Here is a 21,527-nt window from a genome sequence, read left to right as displayed (position 1 = left end):
GTTACAGTCAGTATCGTCATGGAGGAGAGATGGTTACAGTCAACATCATCACTGAGGGGAGACGGTTACAGTCAACATCATCACTGAGGGGAGATGGTTACAGTCAACATCGTCACTGAGGGGAGATGGTTACAGTCAACATCGTCACTGAGGGGAGATGGTTACAGTAGCATCGTCACTGAGGGGAGATGGTTGCAGTCAGCATCGTCACTGAGGGGAGGGTGGTTACGGTCAGTATCGTCATGGAGGAGAGATGGTTACAGTCAACATCATCACTGAGGGGAGATGGTTACAGTCAGCATCGTCACTGAGGGGAGGGCGGTTACAGTCAACATCGTCACTGTGGAGAGGGTGGGTTGCAGTCAGCATGGCCACTGAGGGAAGATGGTTACAGTCAGCATCTGAGGGGAGGGCGGGTTACAGTCAGCATTGTCAATGAGGGGAGGGTGGGTTGAGCTCTCTTGGGTCTCACTCAAGGAGTCTTTTATTCTAAACTATCAAAGATAGGGACACATTTTTAAACCCTCACTCTATTCCACGTCTCTCCAGATAGAATTTCCTGACTCCAAAAGACTTGTCGCCAGAGATTTGTGGGAAAAGGGATGCCTACATTTAAACCATTTTCTCTTAGTTTAGCAACCACCTTGCCCCTCGCTCCTAGCTGACCCTCTGGCGGCTTTCAGAGGGTGAGGTACATGACGTCTGAGCTCAGTCCCCTGGTTCAGAGGGTGAAGTTCAGAGGCTGTCAGGTGCTCAAGGAGGCTGCACACCTTACCCTCTTGGATCAGCTGATGCATGTGAATCGCCTGCCTTTGGTTGGTAACGTGACTCCCTCCTCACAGGCTCCCTGAGCTCCCTATGGCTGCATAGTTTTAATACTCTTCTTTAAGGAAAATGAAATCTCTTTTTCTCCTCTCTCCTGTTCTCCCTTCTGTCCTACTCTTTTCTCCCCTCCTTTCTTCATCACTACCTTCTCTTATCCCTTCACCCTCTGAATCACTTGCATGCTCTTCTTTCTACAAAGATCTGCAAGACTATTCCTGGTAAGGCAACACGGAGAGCCAGCAGTTATCCAGTAGTTCATATGGCTGCTTGCTACTGAACAATTTCTTGATATAATTTTGATCTTTTTGAAGTTGGCAACCTGAGCTCTTTGGATTGTCTGTAGAGACACTAGTAAAGATGATAAAAAAGAGATACTGAAGTGCTCAAGACTAGAATTCCTCTAAGAGCCTGGAGATAAATGGTTAAACACATAGTTGGCAACAGAAAGGTTGCTGGTTTGAATCCACTAGTGTTCCCCCAGGAGAAATGTGTGGCAATCTGCTTCTGTAAAAAGTCCAGTGCTGGAAACCCTGTGAGATGATGAGCTTTGGTGGATACTCAATTTGGCCTGTAGACATCCATATCAGTAGATGCAAAAGAAGATGAGAATTTGCCTCCAAGCAAAAGTAGTTAGTCTCTCATACACACAGATTCCCATGAAAATCTAAATGAATGCTGGCATAAAGGAGAGGCCAAGTAGACTTAATTTCTTTTAGGCTGGCTGCCTGATTTCTGTTAGGTTCTTGTTTAGCCCCTGAGGGATTTGGGAGCACAGAATTTATTTACTTTCTTAGCTACCTTAATCACTGGTTCCACAGAGAGCCCTGCATCTTGGCCAGGTGGAACTGAGAAACTTTGCTTTCCAGTCTGGATTTTTAAGAGAATTAGGTACAGAGCTAGTTTGAGGATCTTTAAGAAGATACATACTCTGAATGATTACAGGCAAAGTCTTTAGACAAGGAATGAGATGGAAGACTGGACAGTGCTTATACATCTTTTAAGTTCTGTTGGTGGGGTTTCTTTCTCAGTCTTAGAATTTATAGAAAGCGTTATTCTTACATTACTCTTTTTTTACCTGGTAGAGCTGGGAACAAAAAGAGAAAGGGATATAGAAGGAACTGCACTTGCTGAGAACATGCCTTGTGTCAGAATTTGTTGTGTATTATAAAGAGTCTCCTGTCTTTCTTTACAATAGGAGCTCTCGTGGCGTAGTCTGGAGGGAGTTCCATTGCCAATCCAGAGGCAAGAGGCTCGAATCCACCAGCAGCTCTTCAGGAGGAAGCTTGATAGCCTCCTTCCATGTGATTTACCACCTCTGGAAACCTGCGGAGCCTCAGCTGTGATGTGCTGCTGACTCAACAATGAGTTATTGTTGTTTTTGTTGATTGCCATTGAGTTGAGCATGACTCATAGCGACCCTATGAACAAAGGGCCTGAAGCCTTTCTAGAACTATTTTTGTTTCACCAAGTTCATAGAGTTTCCACTGGGCATGTGGTTTAGGAAGTGGATGCCACTTGGATGAGAGTTCCTTTTTTTTTAAATTTTTCTACTAGTTTATTTACAAAATCCAAATACAACTTTGAACAAATTCTTTCAATTTCCCCTCACTCTTCCACCCATCAAATTGTACAACCCAATGATTAATCCCTTCTTTGCCCTGCACATCCACATTCTTCTGCTTCCAGCCTCTCCCACCCCTCCTGGATCCTTATGCTCACACTTTGAAGCAGGTGATCTTAATGCCATTTTATTGATGAAAGAACTGGTTCCAAGGGTGAGGCAGCTCACCTTAAAACAGAGAGCGTGTGGCCAAGTGGGTATTGTTCATCGGCTGGCCTGTCTCCAGAGCTCCAGGCCGTCCATCGTTCTATGTGACCTCCCCTGTGGCCCAGTCCTTTGGTTTTCACACTTGGAGTTCAATGAAGGCCAACACTTGGCCCCACAGAGAAGAGACAGACTTTCACAAAGTAGCAGGCTCTACTAATTTCGTGTGGGTTTTGGTGAAGCACAATTTTTGCTGTGTTGAAAATTAAAAATGAAATTGTTCGCTAGTAAGGAAGCAAGTGCCAGCTTTGCTTATTGGGTCATCGGGCAGTGTTAAAGGGCAGTAACGTCACTCATCCCATCTACTGAGTCCTCTCCGCTAACTTGCTGATTCCTCCTGAGCTCCTTTGGGGGGATGTGAAGGTAACTGAAAGCCTTTTCTCCTAGGCTGGCATCATGACTCCCACCCTGCCCGTTCACTATCCCCTTCCTCTAGGCTCTAGCGGGATGTTCCTCCCAGCAGGGCATTTGATGTGGGCTTTTTCGTCATGATCTCCATGTTGCCACTAACTTAGTTACCACACAGGTTTCAGCTCAGACTTCTCAGCTGCCTTCAGGGAAAGTTTCTTCTTTCTTTTATGTTCACATGTGTCCTCTTTCTATCTATCTTCCCACAAGCCTTAATTGGCCCAGATAAGATTTGGATTTTCCAAACAACTTTCCCATGTCCTCTTGTTTTTTTGTTTTTTTTTTCTTCTTCCTTCTGCCCAACAGAAAGTGTGAAGCAAACAAATTATCTTGAAATGCTGGAGGTGAGGCATCAATTTAAACATTCTCAGGCGCTTTTGATTTTTTGTGTGAAAGGTTCTGTGCTCACCCTCTGTGACACTGGTACTTAGTAAACACTGTGGTTATGGTTTTCTACTCTGAGAGAGTCTTAGGCCTTTCTGTTGCTGGGAAGCATGCCTGGCTGCACCCTGTCACTTTCCTTTGCCTCTGTGGTAAGAGCTCTGGGGTTAGAAAGTACAAGACCTGAGCTTTATGTGTTGACTTTTGTCTCCTTGTATCATGAATTTTTGAAACCTGCTGCCTAGGACAATACCTGCCACATCCTAGGCACCCAGGAAGTATTTGTTAAAGGAGGTGTGATTTGGGGTAACCTTACCTGCTTTTTTTGGACTTAAGGCACCTGTGAAATTGAGAGATTGGCCTAGAGTTCCTTCCGATGATTGTCCAGTCTTGTAAATGCCCGGCCCTGGCATTTCAGTCCTCTTAGTCATTTACGTTCTTGACCCCCTAAGTAGACTCTGGCATGGAAAGCGTAGTGTTTAACTTTGCCTTTAGTTCTGCCTTTCTTCTGTTTTCCACATATCTCCCGTCATGCTAATCCTGGCAGAATTATAGTTGTGGAGAGTTTTGTTTTTGCGTGTCTTTGGGCAATCTTGTCTTAATAAGGGTGGCAAGATCATTCTACTGTTTTCTACCCCCTGAAGAGCTCTCTGTGTGGCTTGGCACCTCTTTCTGATGCTGAGACATCATTTATTTGTTGACTTTAAAACAACTTATACACAGACGAGCAAAAATTATTGCAGAGTGGAAAATGAAGATGGGGGCAAGGTTGTTCTTTGTCTCCGACAATTCTGTCATAAGCCCTGCTGAACACATTGTGTCTCTTTAACGTCCTGTAAAGATAGCCAAGGCTTAGGTTTCATGGCCACAATGCTTTCTCAGTGACTGTATATATCATAATTTTTACGTACACTAACCACAGCGGAACATATGACTCCACTTCTATGGTCATGTTTTCACAACTGATTTACTGGGTTGACTGTGACATTTGAGTCTTGGCACTGTAGACCAGGAAGAACAACAACACAATGTGAGGAGATCGGCCACAATTTTTCTTTTAACCCCTATCAACCCTCCCTCCTCAATGACACTGCTAATAAGAGCTTATGTTCGGGTAGTGCCTCTAAGTTCTCATGGATTGGGTAGGACACATCCTTCTAGGCCTCGCTTTTCTCATCTGTAGAATGGGACTGAATACTCCCTTCTAAAAAGGTTTTGGTGCTGGTGGAGGTTGATGTGCACATACAGCATGCAAAGAGCTTGTCTGTGTTTAGGTGGTTAATAGGTTTGTGCAAAACAACTTTCCTTGTCTTTGCATAATGATTACGATTATGATGATGTGAATTTTGATCAGGTTGGTGAAGGACCCACCGCAAGAGAGGCCCTTTGAATGCCACGTCTTCTCTCTAGGTAATCGGTTTACACAGTTGCAATTTCAGCGACAAGTTCTTTTCCTTGTGGGTGAGCCACAAGTGAACCAAAAAGCCAAAACAACAATAACAACGAGAGTGGTTTAAACTCAGTCGCAATGGCAGAAGCAGAGGCGCCATCTGCTTACACAGTCCAGCTTGCACAGGAGGAGTTTCTTTTACTAGTAACAGTGTTTCCTCCTAAAGAGGAATGTATGTTTCTAAAAAAAGCCAAGATTTTATTTATTTATTTTTTTTAAAACCTGTTTTTTTGACCTGATAGTATTGATGTAATTAATGAGAATCAACCGAGGATGAGGCATTTCTGAAGATCTGCACTGGTGAATGAGTAAGATATAAGATGAAGAAAGGTACCTAATTACTATGCAGCCCGTGATCTGATGTTCTATTTCATGGGCTTTTTTTCTCTTTCATTCATAACATCTCAGAGACGCACATTTCACTGGGAGAGATTAAAAATGCCTGTTGTTAGTTCAGATTATTTGCCGCGCTCTTTCTCCTCCTCTCCTGACTCAATTCCATTGGCCCTCTAGACGCTGTCACACTTTTCCTCAGTCAGAACTGTGTCACGCTGTGCTGACAAAATGTCCCAACGTACCCGTTAATGAGCATTGTCATTTTAAGCATGAAACAGTTTAGCTAATGATTTATCTCTTATACTGCGGCACTTGGGGCAGCTGTATGATTTACCTCTTTAGCAAGTCAAGTGATTTCTTTAACAAAATGTTAAGCACAGATGGGCCATAAGCTGTCAGTTAACCATTATTGTGTCTGCATCTGCCGGCTCTCAATGCACTGTTTTATGTATTCAGCCACTTACTTAGCGGCAGCTCTGTGAAAAGCCGAACTTACTCTGATTGGCAAATAAAATGTTCATTTGTCTCTTCTTCCTATTGTTTTGTTTGGGGAACACATGTCAGCAGCCCCATTACCCAGTTCATTAACGCTCCCTAAGGACGTGATGGCCAGCCCGTGATAAGAGGGCAATTGTGCCACATATGGTCAATAATGGCCTCTCTCTTGGCAATTGTAAATAAACGTCACTTGGCCCTGTTCCTTTTAGGAGAACTACTGTTTCCCTGTTCCCCTTCAGTGTGCAAATTACCTCTCTTTACTCTCAGCAGTTCATCCAACCCCAGGACAGGAGAACTTAGCTGCCTGCTTTTAGACTGGGGACGTTTACTTAACAAGACGAATAGCCTGGCTTTTCCTTTTAATTATGACTGACTTTTAAGCTCTTGAGGCGGGAACGTCCTGATCATGGGAGCCTATTCTTAGAAGGCTGTTAGCTGATTAATTAGTTAACTAATCAGCTTGCCTAATTGAATACTGACACATTTTTCTTGGGGGCTTTATTCTCTTTGAAAGACTGTGGTGACACTAAGTGTGGAGTTTTAAAAAGCTATTACTTTTTGTTTGTTTGTTTGTTTCTAAGCTAGAAATAATTTTAGGTGAGCATGGATGTGGGGACAGTAAATGTGACCTCATCCTTCTCTGATGATTCATGCTGGGAAAGAAAAGACTGCCACACACACAGCTACTTTCAGACTCAGATGGGCACAAGCCTCAAAATAGACTGGCTAAGAAGGCTGAGAGTTCTGGTGGCCTTGTGGAATGTTGGGCTGCTACCCTACTGTGGCCCCCTCTCTGGTGGTTCGAACCCTCCAGAAGCTAACAGGGAGAGAGATGGGCAGTCTCTCCCAGGAGATGGACAGCCTTCGGAACCTGTCACAGGGCCAGCTGTGAGTCTGTTCCAACTCAATGGCAAGACCCGCCCCCACTCCCCTAAGTCCCCTTTCGGACTTTGGAAGACACAAGAGTATTTTACTTTTAACACCTTGGCGAATGCATTTACTAAATCCAGTAGAGTCCCGATGCAGAGTGACCCCAGATAGAACCACTCCTCAGGGCTTTCCGAGAATGTCGGAGCCCTGGAGGTGCAGTGGGCCTCTGAAGGCCTGTAGCTTGAACCCAGTAGCTAGCTGCTCCCTAGAGGAGCTCTGGTGGCCTAGTGGTAAGAGGCTGTGCTGTAATCCCAAAGGCAGGAGGTTTGAATCCACCATCTGCTTCATGAGAGAAAGAGGAGCAATCTCATTCAGTGTGATTACTGCCCCTGAAAACCCGCTGGAGGGTCAGCTCTGAGTCGGTCCTGACTCCAAGGCTGACAGTAACAACAAAACAACAATAAAACAACAACAACAGCCAGTTCTTAGTAGAAAGATGGGCAGGCTCCTTTTTTTTTTTAAGATTTATAGGCTTGGAAACCCAACAGAGGGTCCCCGCCAACCAAAATGGATGGTGAATTCCTTTGGGTTTGGGGGAACCATGGTGATGCAGTGGTTAAAGCACGCAGGCAGGTCTGACCTACCTTATGAGCTGATGGCAATGGTTTAAAACATTGTTTTGTTGTTTTTTAAACAAGAAGAGCTCAACCAAGCCTTTCTCCTGTAGAGCCACTGGTTGGGTTTGAACTACCAACCCTTTGGATAGCAGCTGGACACTTAAACTATTGCACCACCAGAGTTCTTCAAAGAAAACTATTAGTAGAATGGAAATTCATGGGAGAGAAAGTGTCTTTCCCCTGGCTGCATTGTAGGCCTGTTGTTCCAAACAGAGGGCCTTGCATATGACTAAGGATATGGTGGGGGCTGTCATGTGGTGGATGGAGATCTCTCTGAAGGGAGAGGATGACTGGAGTCTTAGGAGATGGGGGTGAGTGAGGGCCAGGCAGCTCTACACCTCGGAGGCAGCCCGGTGGCAGTGCCCTCTGCCCAGGCTTGTCAGCCCTTATCTTAAATAAACACCAACTGTCTACACAGTCCGTTTCCAATGACTCCAGAGCAGAGCTCAGGCCCTGAGCTGCCCTCACAGCCTGCCATATTCAGAACCAATCTGTATCTCCTCCCAGGGCGCGGGCACTCAGGGGGCTGCTGAGTGTCAGGGTTTATTTGTGCTATTTTGATTAGCACCAACCTGGCAGGAGCTTATTTTCCCTCTAATGACCCCGTGCTGGGAGCCTGCGGCTGGGAGGGAAGCCTGGGTCAGAGGGGAGGGAACAGCACTCCAGTTACTTACTTCTTGGGCCCAGCCTGGTGTTGGGGTCTGCTGGGTGGGACGGAGGGCAGGGCCGGCCTGGCGGGGCTTCATCAGATCTGAATAGTGTTCCTTTTAATTAAAGTAAAAACACGATTGACCAACCATGCTGCCACCCAACACCTTCTACAGGTGTCCCCATCCCCACCTCTCTGTTCTGGTCCTCTCACTCCTGTTAACTTCTGCTTAACGGCCCCCAGGTGTCTTTTCTGTGCTTTGTATTAACTGTTGTCTCTTGAATCTCATTTGGAAACAGGAGTGGTATCCACTTCCTGAACCACACGTCTATGGAAACGATGAACTCTGACAAATGTCGATGGTTATAGAAAGGCTTCAGGATTTTTGTTCACAGGGTCTCTATGAAGGCAATCAACAACAACAACAGTGAATCTCGTATAGCCTTTTTTTTTTTTTCCGTTGAAAAGTGGAGGACTCAAATGTAAATTGTCGACTATTTTAGTTGGTTTGAACTCCCATTTTTAAAAGTAGAAACCTCCCCATGGGCCAGGCTGGCTCTGTGCTTGCCACCAATCGCCCTACCTTTTCACACTTGCTAAGAAGGTTGTGTGGCTGTACTTCTGGGGGAGAAGTGGCCCCCAGCTCTCTGCTGGTTAGTTGGGAAACCCCGCTTTCTGCTTATTGGCCAGCAAACCAACACACTCCACATCCACAGTTCTGGGTCAATTATCTGGAGAGTTGAATTCGTTGTTTGCTAGGTGGCCAAATATTTTATTTTGGTTAAGTTATCTCTTTACTAGTCTCAGCACAGAGATGATTTAAAAGTGTTTTTAAAACACTTCAAAAAAATAAAAAAGGCCCTGATTCCTTGTGAGCTGGTGAATTAATGTGGGAGAGAAGCTTCCAGGTGGTGAGGGGTCTGCACTGGCTTGGATTAACCCCTACTGTGCATCCATTCCAACCTCCCCCGGCCCCTCCCTCGGAACCCAACCTCCCCTTTCTCATCCACTCTGGCTTTCTTTGTGTCTCCTCTGTCCTGCTAGGCAGGTGTCAGAGCCCTGAATGCGAATAAATGCCCCGTTGATGGATTCCACAGATGGAGCGTGGAAATCGCCAGAATAGGCCTCAGCCACAGGCCATTTCTTGGGATCCAACAAAAGCCTCCCAATAAGTCAACAAAAATCCCAAAGATCACAAAGGGAAAATGTCATTTGTCATTTACTCGGGGCCTGTGAGGGAATATCAGTCTTGCTTTGCTCCACTCGGCGTTCACCCGAGTAAACATGGGCGGGTGACTCGCGTCTTCCTCGGTGTAAAAAGGCCACTCTGAGATCAGGATGCAGTTAGCTGTCCGTGTGCCCTTAGTGTTGAATGGCAAACACACCAGCACTGGAGACCGGCTACGATTAGCCAAAAATAGGTGCATCAGGCTTTGAGTTGATCTCTTAAAGACCTTCTGAGGAATAACAAGAAGAAAAGAGTTTGTTGTTCTTTTATCAGTGAAACAGCTTTGAGTGAAAATGTTGACAAGCGTAGCTCAGAAATATTAGTACGGAGGGAGAGAGCATCTGATTTGCTATGAAATTGTCTTGGAGCAAAGGAACAGAGAGTTTCAGTCAGGGAGCCCAGCCTCAGACGTGGGGGACAGGGGAGGGGCAGAGAGAGCTCCCCACCGCCTCCCTAGAAACTGCCTTGTTTTATACATATATATGGGGCAAACACAGAGTTTAAACGATTGTCCTGTTTTGATTCTTTAATTGTTCAAATGGAAGCTCTTGCTGAGAAGAAAGACAATGCGCCAAATTCATGCTGTGGAAAGATTTTGTTTCTCCATTTCTTGCCTGTCTCCCCATCTCTGAATGATAATGGTCTGGAAACCAATAATTATAGAATTCCATGTGACTAAATCCCTATAAAATTGAGGCAAGATTTCATGTGTAATAGCGTTAACTAGGATGAAGTATTTCCTGAGGCCACAGAATAGGTCACAAGGGGTTAAGAGACAAAGACATCCACTCTAATTCTGTAATTCTTTCTTTAATTAAACTTCATGGTGCGCCTACCAGTGGTAATGCTTCTGCCTTCTCCCCTCGCCCCGTTTTGATTTTCTTTCCGAAGGAAGAATTTGTAATCCTGTGGAGTATGATGGCGGCTTTATCTGTGATCCCCCTCACACCTCCCACCCCCCCATTTTAAACCAATCGTGTACATTTTACCAAGTTCAATCTTGGGAATTAATGTGAAATCATTTGGGTTTGTGAACAATTTCACTCTGAAAATTTGTAATTAATCTGAGATATGAAAAGATGAAATGAACTTTTGTAGAAAACAGGGTTCAATCATGCACGTATGGTAATGAGCAGTGACACTTCGCCCGTTCCCAGTCTGAATTTTCTGTTGACCAAGTTAAGATTATCTCAGTATGTTTGGAGCATTTTTATTTTTTAAAAATAGAGGCAGCATTACGGGTCTTGATAGCTTTCCATTAAGATGTCTTTAAATGTCTTATATTAAAAACATGCCAAAAAAAAAAGTTAAAAAGATATAAAATAAAAGGTCTGTTTACCTGCTTGTCGTCAGTGGAAGGTTCCACACAGATTCTGAGTGTTAGGACCTAAGGTTTGTGATGGTTCATTTGGAACTGCAAGTGGTCACACAGACTATTTTCATTCCTTAACAGATAGATCTATCCAACATCCTGGCAAGTAGTTTGTTTTTTACTGTTTTCTTGTTTTAAAAGCGTTCCTGAAATATAGAATCAGTACATGTTCATTTGAATTGAACTCAGTTGGAAGAAGATTTAGTATGCAAAAATGATCCAATTGTAATACTGCTACAAATGTCATCGATTCTGGAAGGCTTTTAAAAATTCAGGATTAGTGGTAGCAATGGTGGCAGTGAGGGAAATGATGCAGGGAGTCTCAGGCATTGATGACACTGAGTTAAACTAATGTACAAGGACAAGAAGAGGTGAGAAGGGTGTTTTGTGAGCAGTCAGGGTGCTTTAAATCTGATGTGAACATGGACTGGGAACAAATATTTCGAAAGCCATATACTATGCATTAATATGGATATTCTTATGAAATTGCAACTGGCATTTAAAATTTGGAGCAATCTCTATTTAATGGATTAATAAAGCAAATTTTATTGATGCAGACATGTGTAGGCTATGATTGTATAAATTAGGTAGAATTGAAAATCATCCTGTAATATGAAGACTGGACAATAGAAAAAGTTGACCAAGATCATACTCTTTCTAGCTGCCTTATCCAGGTAATTTATTAACTCATTTAGGTAACTGGCATGCTAATGCTGTTTACAGATGCCAGCTCACAGCGTTAGATATCCCGTTAGATCGTTTCTTTTAGTTGAGCTGTCTGAAATGAAATGAATAAATTTTTATTTCTATGTAGCATTTAGCAATGAAATGAGATTTTCCATAGTTAGTATCTCATTTGTTCTAGTAGCTTGAGTAAAGTTGAGTGTGTAAAATAGATTAACCCCCAAAAATGGTCTCTTCTGCACTAGCCAAGGGGCATTTAAGTGCTGGACTTGTTCTTGGTAAAAACAGATTGATTCATGAGTAGGATAATATTGAGTCAAGTTTTATGCAAATAAGGAACTTCATTTTTATTGGATGGTACAAGAAATAAGAGTTGTTCTCTAAACTGGAGAAAGGTCTTTGGCATTTAATCTTTAGAAATAGCTTACCCTAATGGATAGATTCATCTTGAACTGCTGACTTCATGTATTTTTATGCCCACATCTTTTGGGGCTTAGAGATGAGAAAGAGTTAGAATTAATTTGTGAGACTGTGGGCTTCATAAGGCCAGAAATGGGCAGTTGGTTCAGATAATTTTTCAGTGGAAAAATCAAACAAATAATTTCCTGTCTGTCTTCTGAAATACTGGATGGTTCTTTTTCCATTTAGTTGCACCCTTTAGAATGCTTTTGAGTAAACAGTCTAGAAACAGAAGTAGTGTTTCGTTAATTTGTAAAAGAAAATTTTAGTTCTGCTGGTAAAGGCTGGTGGCCTAGGGACAAGAAGCTGTGCTGCAATCCCGAAGACATGTTGTTCGAGGCCACCAGCTGCTCTGAGGGAGAAGGATGGGCAGTCTCCTCCCATACAATTAACTGCCTCTGAAAACCTGCTGGAGGGTCAGCTGTGGCTCACTTCCAACTCCATGGTACACAACAACGACAACATCATTGGACTTTAGATCATTTGAATCTTTCCATGCACTAGTTTTTGGTAGTTCCTCACTTTTCTTTTTAAGACAACAGTCTTCTTTGGAAAACTTGTTTATATTCCCCAGAAAATCCATACCTTTTTAACCTGTATGCAGAATAGGTTATCCAGGAGGCTGGGCTGTATGAGGAGAAGTGTGGCATCAGGACTGGTGGAAGATTCATCAACAATCTGCATTATGTAGATGACTTAACCCTGCTTGCTGAAACTGAGAAGGACCTGAAACACTTGCTGCAGAAGGTCAAGGGCTGCAGCCTTCAATATGGATTGAGGCTCCATGTCAAGAAGACAAAGATTTTCACCGATGAGCCAATTGGCAGCATCAGGATGGATGGTGAAGAGATTGAGGTTAACAGCTTTAGTTTGCTTGACTCCATAGTCAACACTCTTGGCACCAGCAGCCAGGAAATTAAAAGACGTATTGTTATGGGAAAGTCTGCTGTTAGGGACCTCTCCAAAGTACTGAAGAGCAATGGTGTCACTCTGGAGACGGAGGTGCGTCTGATACAGGCCATGGTCTTCACAATCACTTGTTATGCGTCAGAGAGTTGGACAATGACTAGGGAGGATAGAAGGAGAATTGATGCCTTTGAGCTGTGGTGTTGGAGAAGAGTATTGACTATACCATGGACTGCTAAGAAAACAAACAGGTTCGTCCTGGAGAAGGTTAAACCAGGTTGTTCCTTGAAGGCAAGGATTCTGAAGCTTCATTTGTTGTACTTTGGACATGTGGTCAGGAGGGACCAGTCCTTGGAGAGGGACATCATACTTGGGAGGGTAGAGGGGCAGCACAGGAGAGGAAGACCCTTGATGAGATGGATTGATACAGTGACTGGGGTAGTGGGGGTAGGTGTGTCAGAGACAGTGGGATTGGCACAGGATAGAGCAGGGTTTAGGCCTGTTGTACATAGGATCACTATGAATCACAGGTGACTTGACAGCACACAGCTACAACAACAACAACAACAACAACAACAACAACAACAACAGTTTTTGGAGATTCACAGGACTTCGCAGTTCCTCAAATGAGATTCTGGAATATTTGAAAGGACAGAATTCCCATTTTAAAGATGTTCGATGGGTATAGACAAAGTCCTCTCATTCTGTGGTTTCATTCATTGGAACTGTGGTGATTAGGCAGAGGGACTAAAGGGTCCAGCAGTGCCAAGGGGAGAGGAAGGCTTTGAGGACACAGAGTTTAACTCTTGGGAATGCTGATTGTCAAGGTGAAACACAGTGGTTTGGACCACCTCTAGCTGTTAATCATAAATCTAAGCAGGCCTTTTCTGCAGCAGCTAGAGCTGCTTTTGATTAATTGACCTGACAGTGTACGGCACATCATATTTACTTGGGAGGATTTAATAACCCTGGAGACTCCCAAAGGAAACATGAAAATTTCCACATAGTCTTAGACTAATGGGATCATAGGAAGAGAAAGCCCAAAGGTCTAGAGTTTTCACGAGCAATGAAAACTTTTGGTGAGCCCTTAAGTGCAGTTGTTTTTCACCTGAATTGACTTGAGAAAGGGCAGAGGGCAATCGAAACTGGAAGTGTGGAAGCAAAACATTTCATGGGAACTTACCGTTTTCTTAGGGGGAAAGAAATGCTTTCTTTCTTGGGGGTCATGTTGTTATATCTTGAAAAGACACAAGTGAACGTGACTTGTTTTTGCTAAGTTGTTGCTGGAAGTATTGTATTGTAGTTGGGTATTTTTAGAGGGAAAAGAATTAAACTTGAAATCTAGTGTGGTTCCTAATCAGTATTGTTGGTATGAGTCACCTGGAAACAAGTTAGAAATACAAGTTCTTGGGCCAAAGCACTAATGAGATTTAGCGGGTGATCGTGATACTCAACAATTATGCACAAATTATGATTCATTTACTGTGGCTTATGTTTATCCACATGTGCACATATTAAGTTACATTGGTAACTTGAAATTTATAATGCAATGCATGTTGTTGTTGTTAAGTGCCGTTAAGTCATAGATGACTCATAGTGACCCCTATGAACGAAAGACTTGTACACTTGTACAACTTTGGTCATTTCTCCATGTTCATAGACTTTCTGGAGGCAAGCTATTTTACAAGTGGATGCCACTCCTGCTTCCAAGCTTATTTTAATCGGGAAGCTCCACCAAACACTGTCCACCATATGCAATACATAGCATATTTTTTAGTCCATTGATACTCCTTTAAATATTCCATCAACTTTATTTTTAGATTAATGCTAAAATATCCTATAATAAGGTTTACACTAAATAAGACCATTTCGTGTTAAATTGGGTAGCATAAATACATGTTGTTGTTGTTGTTTAATGCCGCCGAGTCGTAGATGACTCATAGCGACCCTATGAACGAACAGCCTGAGTACTGTTCATACATAGAGTTTCCGGAGGCAAGCCATTTTTGGAAGTGGATGCCGCTCAGCCTATCATAATACCTCATAATAATATATCATAACCCTTTTTTGATTTTTATGGACAATTATTTATTTGCAGGTATATATTTCCTTATAATATATGAAGAATTATTAGTATACTGTAATGTCCCAGTTTCACAGGGTCTGAGTAGAAATAAAAATATAAATATATTATAACAAAATTCTGTAGAATCCTACAGTGCTTCCACAAGAAAAAGACTAATAACCCAATTTCAAGATGGGCAAAAGACGTGGAAAGACTTTTCACAGAGAAAGATATTCAGATGGTCAACAGACACGTGAGGAAATGCTCAAAATCACTGGCAATAAGAGAGATACAAATGAAAACCACCATGAGGTACCATCTCACCCAAGTAGCAGTGGCAAAATTTAGCAGGACTGCAAGCAGTTATTGTTGGAGAGGATGTGGAGAGATTGGAATTCTCATACATTGGTGGGATCGTAAAATCATACAACCACCCAGAGGTCAGTTTAGTATTTCTTAAAACAGCAGACTATAGAAACTCCATATGACTCAGCTATTCCATGCCTAGTAATATACTTCAAGAAAATGAGAACTGAGATACAAAGGGAAATTTGTACACCAGTGTTCATATCAATATTATTTACCATCGCAAGGACATAAAAGCTGCCGAAAGGTCCAACCACAATCATAGGGACTGAGAAATTATGGTATATTCACACAATGGAGTACTATGCAGCATTGAGGAGCAACAATTACTACAAAAAATACCACAAACTTGGGAGAGACTGGAGAGCATGACGCTGAGTGAAGTAACTCAGTCTCATAAGGACAAATACTGCATAAGACCATTATTGTAAAAATAGAAGGATAACTAGTAAAATGTTTAAGGGGGTCCAAGGAGGGAAGGTGTGGGAGCAGAGAGGTGAGGATGGGTGGTGGTGGTGAAATCACAGGGTTGCACCATTGGTGAACAGAGGGAGGAGTTAAAGGAAATGGGAAAGATCTGAAGGGTACCTGAAACGATGGGGGTAATGGTGGGCATAGTCTGATGGTGATTATTTTAGAAAATACAATGTATGGGAATAATTGTATGAAACATAATGTCAGTGAAGGAAAGTATGAAACACACACACAAATCCCCACTATATACATGAATGAAACACAATGTATATGAATACTTGCATAGGAATAAAAAAACCCCCCTCAAAAATAGATGTATTAAAATGTTAGTAAACTGGGAATGATATCTACATATATCACTTTAGATGCATATTAAAAATTTACTTTTGGCGAGCTCTGGTGGCCTAGTGGCAAGAAGCTGCACTGCAATCTCAGAGGTGCGCAGTTTGAATCCACCAGATGCTGTGCTGTAGAAGGAGGAACAATCTCCTCCTGTACCAGTCAGATCTGATTTGACGGTACACACACACACAAATAATGAAATAAAATAAAAAATTTAAAAAATTACTTTTATTTTTATTATAGTTTGTTTGAATGACAAAGCAGATTAATTTTCCCCTAGAAATTAATATACATTTTACTCCACAACATTCTTTTTTAAAAATTTTATTTTGATACTTTTAATGAACATTTACCGAGATTTTGGATTTCCATTTATTCTTTGATGCACTTCTTCTCTCTCCACCCAGCCCTAACCCCCACCCCAGCAGTTCACTCCTCTCTTTGAAAAGTAAAAGAAACACTTCCTCCCTGGTACACAATCCCCCCGCACCCCTCCCACTGCCCCAAGTACATTCCACTATGCAACCTTAATTGTAGACTCCTGTGATAACCATAATACCCTATCATATATCGCTTTTAAATTATTCTCTCCCTCATCTGTTTCAGTGCAGTATTCACAATTTATCCAGTTTTTCTCAGTCTTACCTCAACCCTGATATCAGTGCCATTTTACAGCAGTGGCACCATGCAGTATTTATCCTTTTGCTACTGAGATATTTCACTCAGCATAATGTCCTCCAGGCTCACCCATTTTGAATAATATTGCATGAGTTCCTTGTTTTTCAATGCAGCATAGTATTCCATTGTGTGAATATACCACAGCTTTTCTACCCATTCGTTTGTTGATGGGCACCTGGGTTGTTTCCAGCTCCTTGCTATTGTGAACAAAGCTGCTATAAACATGGGTGTGCATTTCCACAACATTCTTATCTATGTCCACAATGTGACTGCAGTCCCACTTCTTCCTTTAATTCCGTGACTACTTCTTTAGTGTTCTGATTCTACCCTTCTTCAGTGATATTATCCTAATGACAATCCCCTTCTTGTTTGTATATTGTCTTTCTTGTCCCCCTAGATGTGACTTTAAAGACGGGACAGCTGGAAATTTATGACATCAGTTTATGAAATCTACTGGAATGGAGGTTCAATAGGATGGAGCTAAGTTAGAACTTAGCATGAAGGAGAATTAGGAGTCTTGGAAAGACCATGCATTTTGCCAAGCCTTCCAAAACGAGGAGTTCTGCTGTCTATTTGGAGCCTGCTGAGCTGCTAACCCTCAGTGCGGCATCTCCCAGTGAGCTGACTCCATAGCAGCGAGTGACTGAGCAAGTGTGAGGTCAATGAAAACAAAGAAAAACATGGGCAGAGAGAGGACAGACCAGGGCTACTTTCAGGGGCATATGTCTCTGGTACAATCTCAATCTATTCACCATCCATCCTGATGCTGCCAATTGGTCCAGTGGTGAGAATCTTTGTCTTCTTGACATTGAGCCTCAATCCGTATTGTAGGCTGCAGTCCTTGACACTCTGCAGCAGGCGCTTCTGGTCCTCTTCAGTTTCAGCAAGCAGGGTTGTGTCATCCGCATAACGCAGGTTGTTGATAAATCGTCCACCAATCTTGACCCCACATTTCTCCTCATAGAGCCCAGCCTCCCGGATAATCTGTTCTGCATATAGGTTGAAAAGGTATGGAGATAGGATGCATCCCTGGCATACACCCTTCCCAATTTTGAACCATGCAGTGTTCCCTTGCTCTGTTCTGATGACTGCCTCCTGGTCCAAGTATAAGTTTTGCATTAGAACGATCAAGTGTTCGCTGTACATAGGGTTTTCAGAGGCCTGCTATTTCAGAAGTGGATGGCCAATCCTTCTTCCTAGTCTGTCTTAATGTGAATGTTCAGATTTAGAGAAGTATCAGACAGACCAGCAAGTTAAAGGTATATCCCTTATTGTGGAGTTAACTTTAGCACATAACAACAACAACAACAACAACGTCTCTGGTGGTTTACGGTTTGAATCCACCAGTTGTTCCAAGGGGAGAACGATGGGCAGTCTCCTCCTGTGTGAGTACATAGCCTCTGGAAACCCTCAGGAGGGTCAGCTATGTGTTGATTTCAACTTAATGGTACATAACAGATAACAAAGTGTCATGGGCAGATGTCCACAGTACTATGTTCTGAAGGGCTCAGGGCTTGGTTTAGTGATCTGCTGTTGCCATCTTGAATTTCATGGTAATTTAAATTTTCCACTACAGTTTCATTTTCCACTGTTGCTAGGTGCCATTGTGTTGACTATGAGTCATAGTAACCCTTGGAGCAAAATATGGAAAACTCACCCTGTGCCCTGTTACTCTCACAGTCACTGCCATGCTCAAGGCCAGTGATGCAGTCATTGTGCTGATACATATCATTGAGGGTAATCTTTTCTCTGACCCGTCAGTTTCCTCAACATGAGGTTAGAACTGGTGCCCCCTGAAAACATGCCAACAGGATGTGAGGTAGAATGTCACGATTTTCACCGCTAAGTAAAACTCTAATTATTCCAGTACAAATGTGTTTTGCTCCTTTGTCAGTCCATGGTACACTCAATACTCTTCAGCAACATCACATTTCAAAAACATCAAGTCTTCTTTGGTCTCCCTGATTCATTGTCCGGCTTCCATGGCGCATCATCATATGATACAGAAACAGAATATGGAAAGTACTATGGCTTTGTTCAGAGACACTGTAGTTTTTAAACTGACATCTTTGCTTTATACTTTAAACACTTTAAGGAGGTCCTTGACAGCATATTTATCCAATGCACTGTATCTTTTGATTTCTTTACAGTTGCAACTGCTAGTGTTAGTTGGAGATTCAAATAAAATGAAATCATGGACTACTTCAGTCTTTTCTCCATCTATGATGATGTTGCCTGTTTGTCCAGCAGTTTGGATTTTCTTGATGTTGAACTCTGAAACTCATTAAGTTAGGCAGGGTCCTGAGCAGCAGAATGAACTCTGAATCCGAGTTTAGGGACCCTCTACTAGACTCTGCCTACGTCTTCATGGTGCTGCACTTGAGCTTTACATCAACAGTGCATAGACTCTCTTGAAAGCATTTCCAAGCATCTGGCAATAAGACGCTAAATAGAAACATGATTCTTCTTACAGCAGTGATATTGCCTTCATGCCAAGCACAGTAGGGTTTGATCTTTAGCGTGCTTGTTGACTGATTATCAGAAGTGTGTTGCCAGGCTTTGCTTCATAGTCAGTCTTTGGCTGGAAGAGTCCCTGAAACCACATCAGTATTACAGCAACAACCTTTCCCTGATAAATTGGGGATGGCCGTGCAGTGGGTAGAAATTGAACTCAAGCTTCTTGCACAGAAGGAGAATTCTACCTCTGAATTGTCATTGCCCACCTTTCTCCCCACCCCATCCCCATATGAGTTTCAGCATTTACACATGTATGTGGATCCTAGGTGAAACTATTCCTTAGAAAGGGATATCATGCTTGGAAAGGTGGGGACTCAGCAAAAGAGAGGAAGACCCCCCAATGAGGTGCATTGGTAGTGACCAGAGCAGTGGGCTCGAGTTGATCAGAGATGATGAAGATGGTACAGGGTGGGACAGGATTCAGGTCTGTCGTTCAGAGGGTCACTATGATTTGTACTTGACTACATTTAACCATGACAGCACCATATGTTTATTATTATTTCTTTTTTAGACATTGAGCCAATTTTGAGTTTAAAATATTTGTTTACAGATTTCCTGATGCAGAAGGTGCTGAAAAATGTATCGGGCACTAAAATAACTGCCATCTACTCTTTGGCATGAACGGAGTATTCACTCAGTGCTAAGTATGGGGGTTGTAGGCATGAAATAAAGCCTATCCCCCGTTTTCTAAGAGCTCATTCTTGACACACTTGGATAGCAGAGAACAATTATTTCAGTCTGGGGCAGGGAAATGGGGTCAGAAGAATTGAACTATGATTCAGTAATGTGATATCACATTGAAGACACTGAAGATGCATGTTAGATAGGTTTTGCTGCTTTATGAGTTGGTTAGACTGTCTTTTTTCAAAAATTCAGAGTCGTTCACTTTTTTCTCTTGTGCTTTTAGCCTCAGCGCCCCAGTCAGATGAAGGCTCCGACATCGATTCTGAACCCGACTTACCGCTGAAGAGGAAGCAGCGCCGGAGTCGAACCACCTTCACGGCAGAGCAACTTGAAGAACTGGAGCGAGCTTTTGAGAGAACCCACTACCCTGACATCTATACCAGGGAGGAGCTGGCCCAGCGGGCGAAGCTCACCGAGGCCCGGGTCCAGGTACAGGCAGCAAACATCCCTACCCTGGTTCTACTCCAGACACAAAAAGGAAGTGTCTTCTTTTATAGAGTGTGGGGGTCCCTGCGGAGGATAGACATTTTTGGGTGCTGAAGTTCGGTACCTCAAATCCATCCTGGGCCACCTTTAGAAGAAAGACTTTGTTATCTCTTGTTGACAAATCAGTCACTTGAAACTCTATGGGATGAAGTTCGACTCTGACACACACGTGGGATTTTCATCAGTTGGAATCAACTTGAGGACAGTTGGTATAAAACTGATCATCTGAAGCATGTTTTAAATAAAGAAAGTAAGAATGTCAAAAGGGATGACACTTAGGAGGACACACACCATTAGAACTTGGTTAGGAGAATTTACTGGGAGATGAGTATCTTGTGCATGCATGTAGTTCATGCTGTGTCATTATTTCAGGAATCTTTATTGTGTACCGGTCACTGCATGGACTCTGAAAGAGGAATATGAGTAATAGGAAAGAAATGATGAATGATTATTCTGTGCCAGACATTAGTCAAAGTGCTTAAAACCCTCCCAAAACTTAACCCACATAACTGTTACACTGCTACTGTCTCAATAGATGAGAATAGAAATTAAATCTATTTAAGGAGTGGTTCAAAGCTATGTGTGTATTAAGTGATAGAGGTAAGTGACCTCACAGATGTCATTTCTATGGTTGTCAATTATGACAAAATCCTGTCCTTGAAGGATTTTATCAGCCAGAAGTATTTCAGATGCTACATTTAAAAATATATTTTAATTTATTTATTTTTCATTTCAACAATGCTACATTATTTTAAAATAGTTTTGAGTTATTACTACTTTTTTAACTCTTAAAATGTATCTGGAACCCCCTAGAAAAGTCTATTTTGACAGAATAAGTTACTTTAGAGTAAGAGAATAAAAAAAAAGAGAGAGAGAGAAAATAATGAGGATGGTCAGGTGGTTTAGCAGTAAAGAATTGCAATGCCAACCCAAAGGCACACGGTTCAAATCCACTAGCTGCTCTGTCGGAGAAAGATGAACAATTTCCTCTCTTGTGATTTTAAAATAGCTAAAGGGTCAGCTGTGAGTCATTCTGACTTTATGGCAAACAACAACAAGAAAATAATATTTTCATTTTTAATGACAATACTTCCCCTCGAGCTAGTAAAGCATTGTGTGAAAGATTATAAATGTCTTGGTTGTCGTTGTATGCCATCAAGGTGATTTCACCTCAGAGCAACCCATAAAACCGCCCAGTGGGGTTTTCTTGGCTGTAATTTTTTTTTTAAACCGATTGCCAATTTTTTCCCCTTCGTACAACTGCCAGGTATGTTTGAACTATCCACCTTTTGATTAGGGGGCTAGTGCTTACCAGTCTATGCCACCAGTACTGGTAAATGTCTGGGA

The 21,527-nt window shown here is 42.4% G+C and overlaps 1 protein-coding gene across 4 annotated transcripts in view; it reads left to right on the top strand.

Annotated features, from left to right (window-relative positions):
- Positions 1 to 21,527, top strand: part of PAX3 (paired box 3) — a 132,547-nt gene that overhangs the window by 65,351 nt on the left and 45,669 nt on the right. For 3 of the 4 annotated variants that reach the window (XM_006890277.1, XM_006890274.1, XM_006890275.1), the window contains exon 5: positions 19,918 to 20,123. In XM_006890277.1, coding sequence (XP_006890339.1) covers positions 19,918 to 20,123 — 206 coding nt within the window. The remainder of the gene's footprint in view (positions 1 to 19,917; positions 20,124 to 21,527) is intronic. The other variant, XM_006890276.1, reaches the window with a different exon arrangement.

This window comes from Elephantulus edwardii, unplaced genomic scaffold (genome assembly GCF_000299155.1).
Source record: "Elephantulus edwardii isolate Elephantulus edwardi_28Jun2011 unplaced genomic scaffold, EleEdw1.0 scaffold00087, whole genome shotgun sequence".
Lineage (NCBI taxonomy): Eukaryota > Metazoa > Chordata > Mammalia > Macroscelidea > Macroscelididae > Elephantulus > Elephantulus edwardii.
The sequence above is the reverse complement of the archived record's forward strand: the minus strand, read 5'-3'. Positions and strand labels throughout refer to the sequence as shown.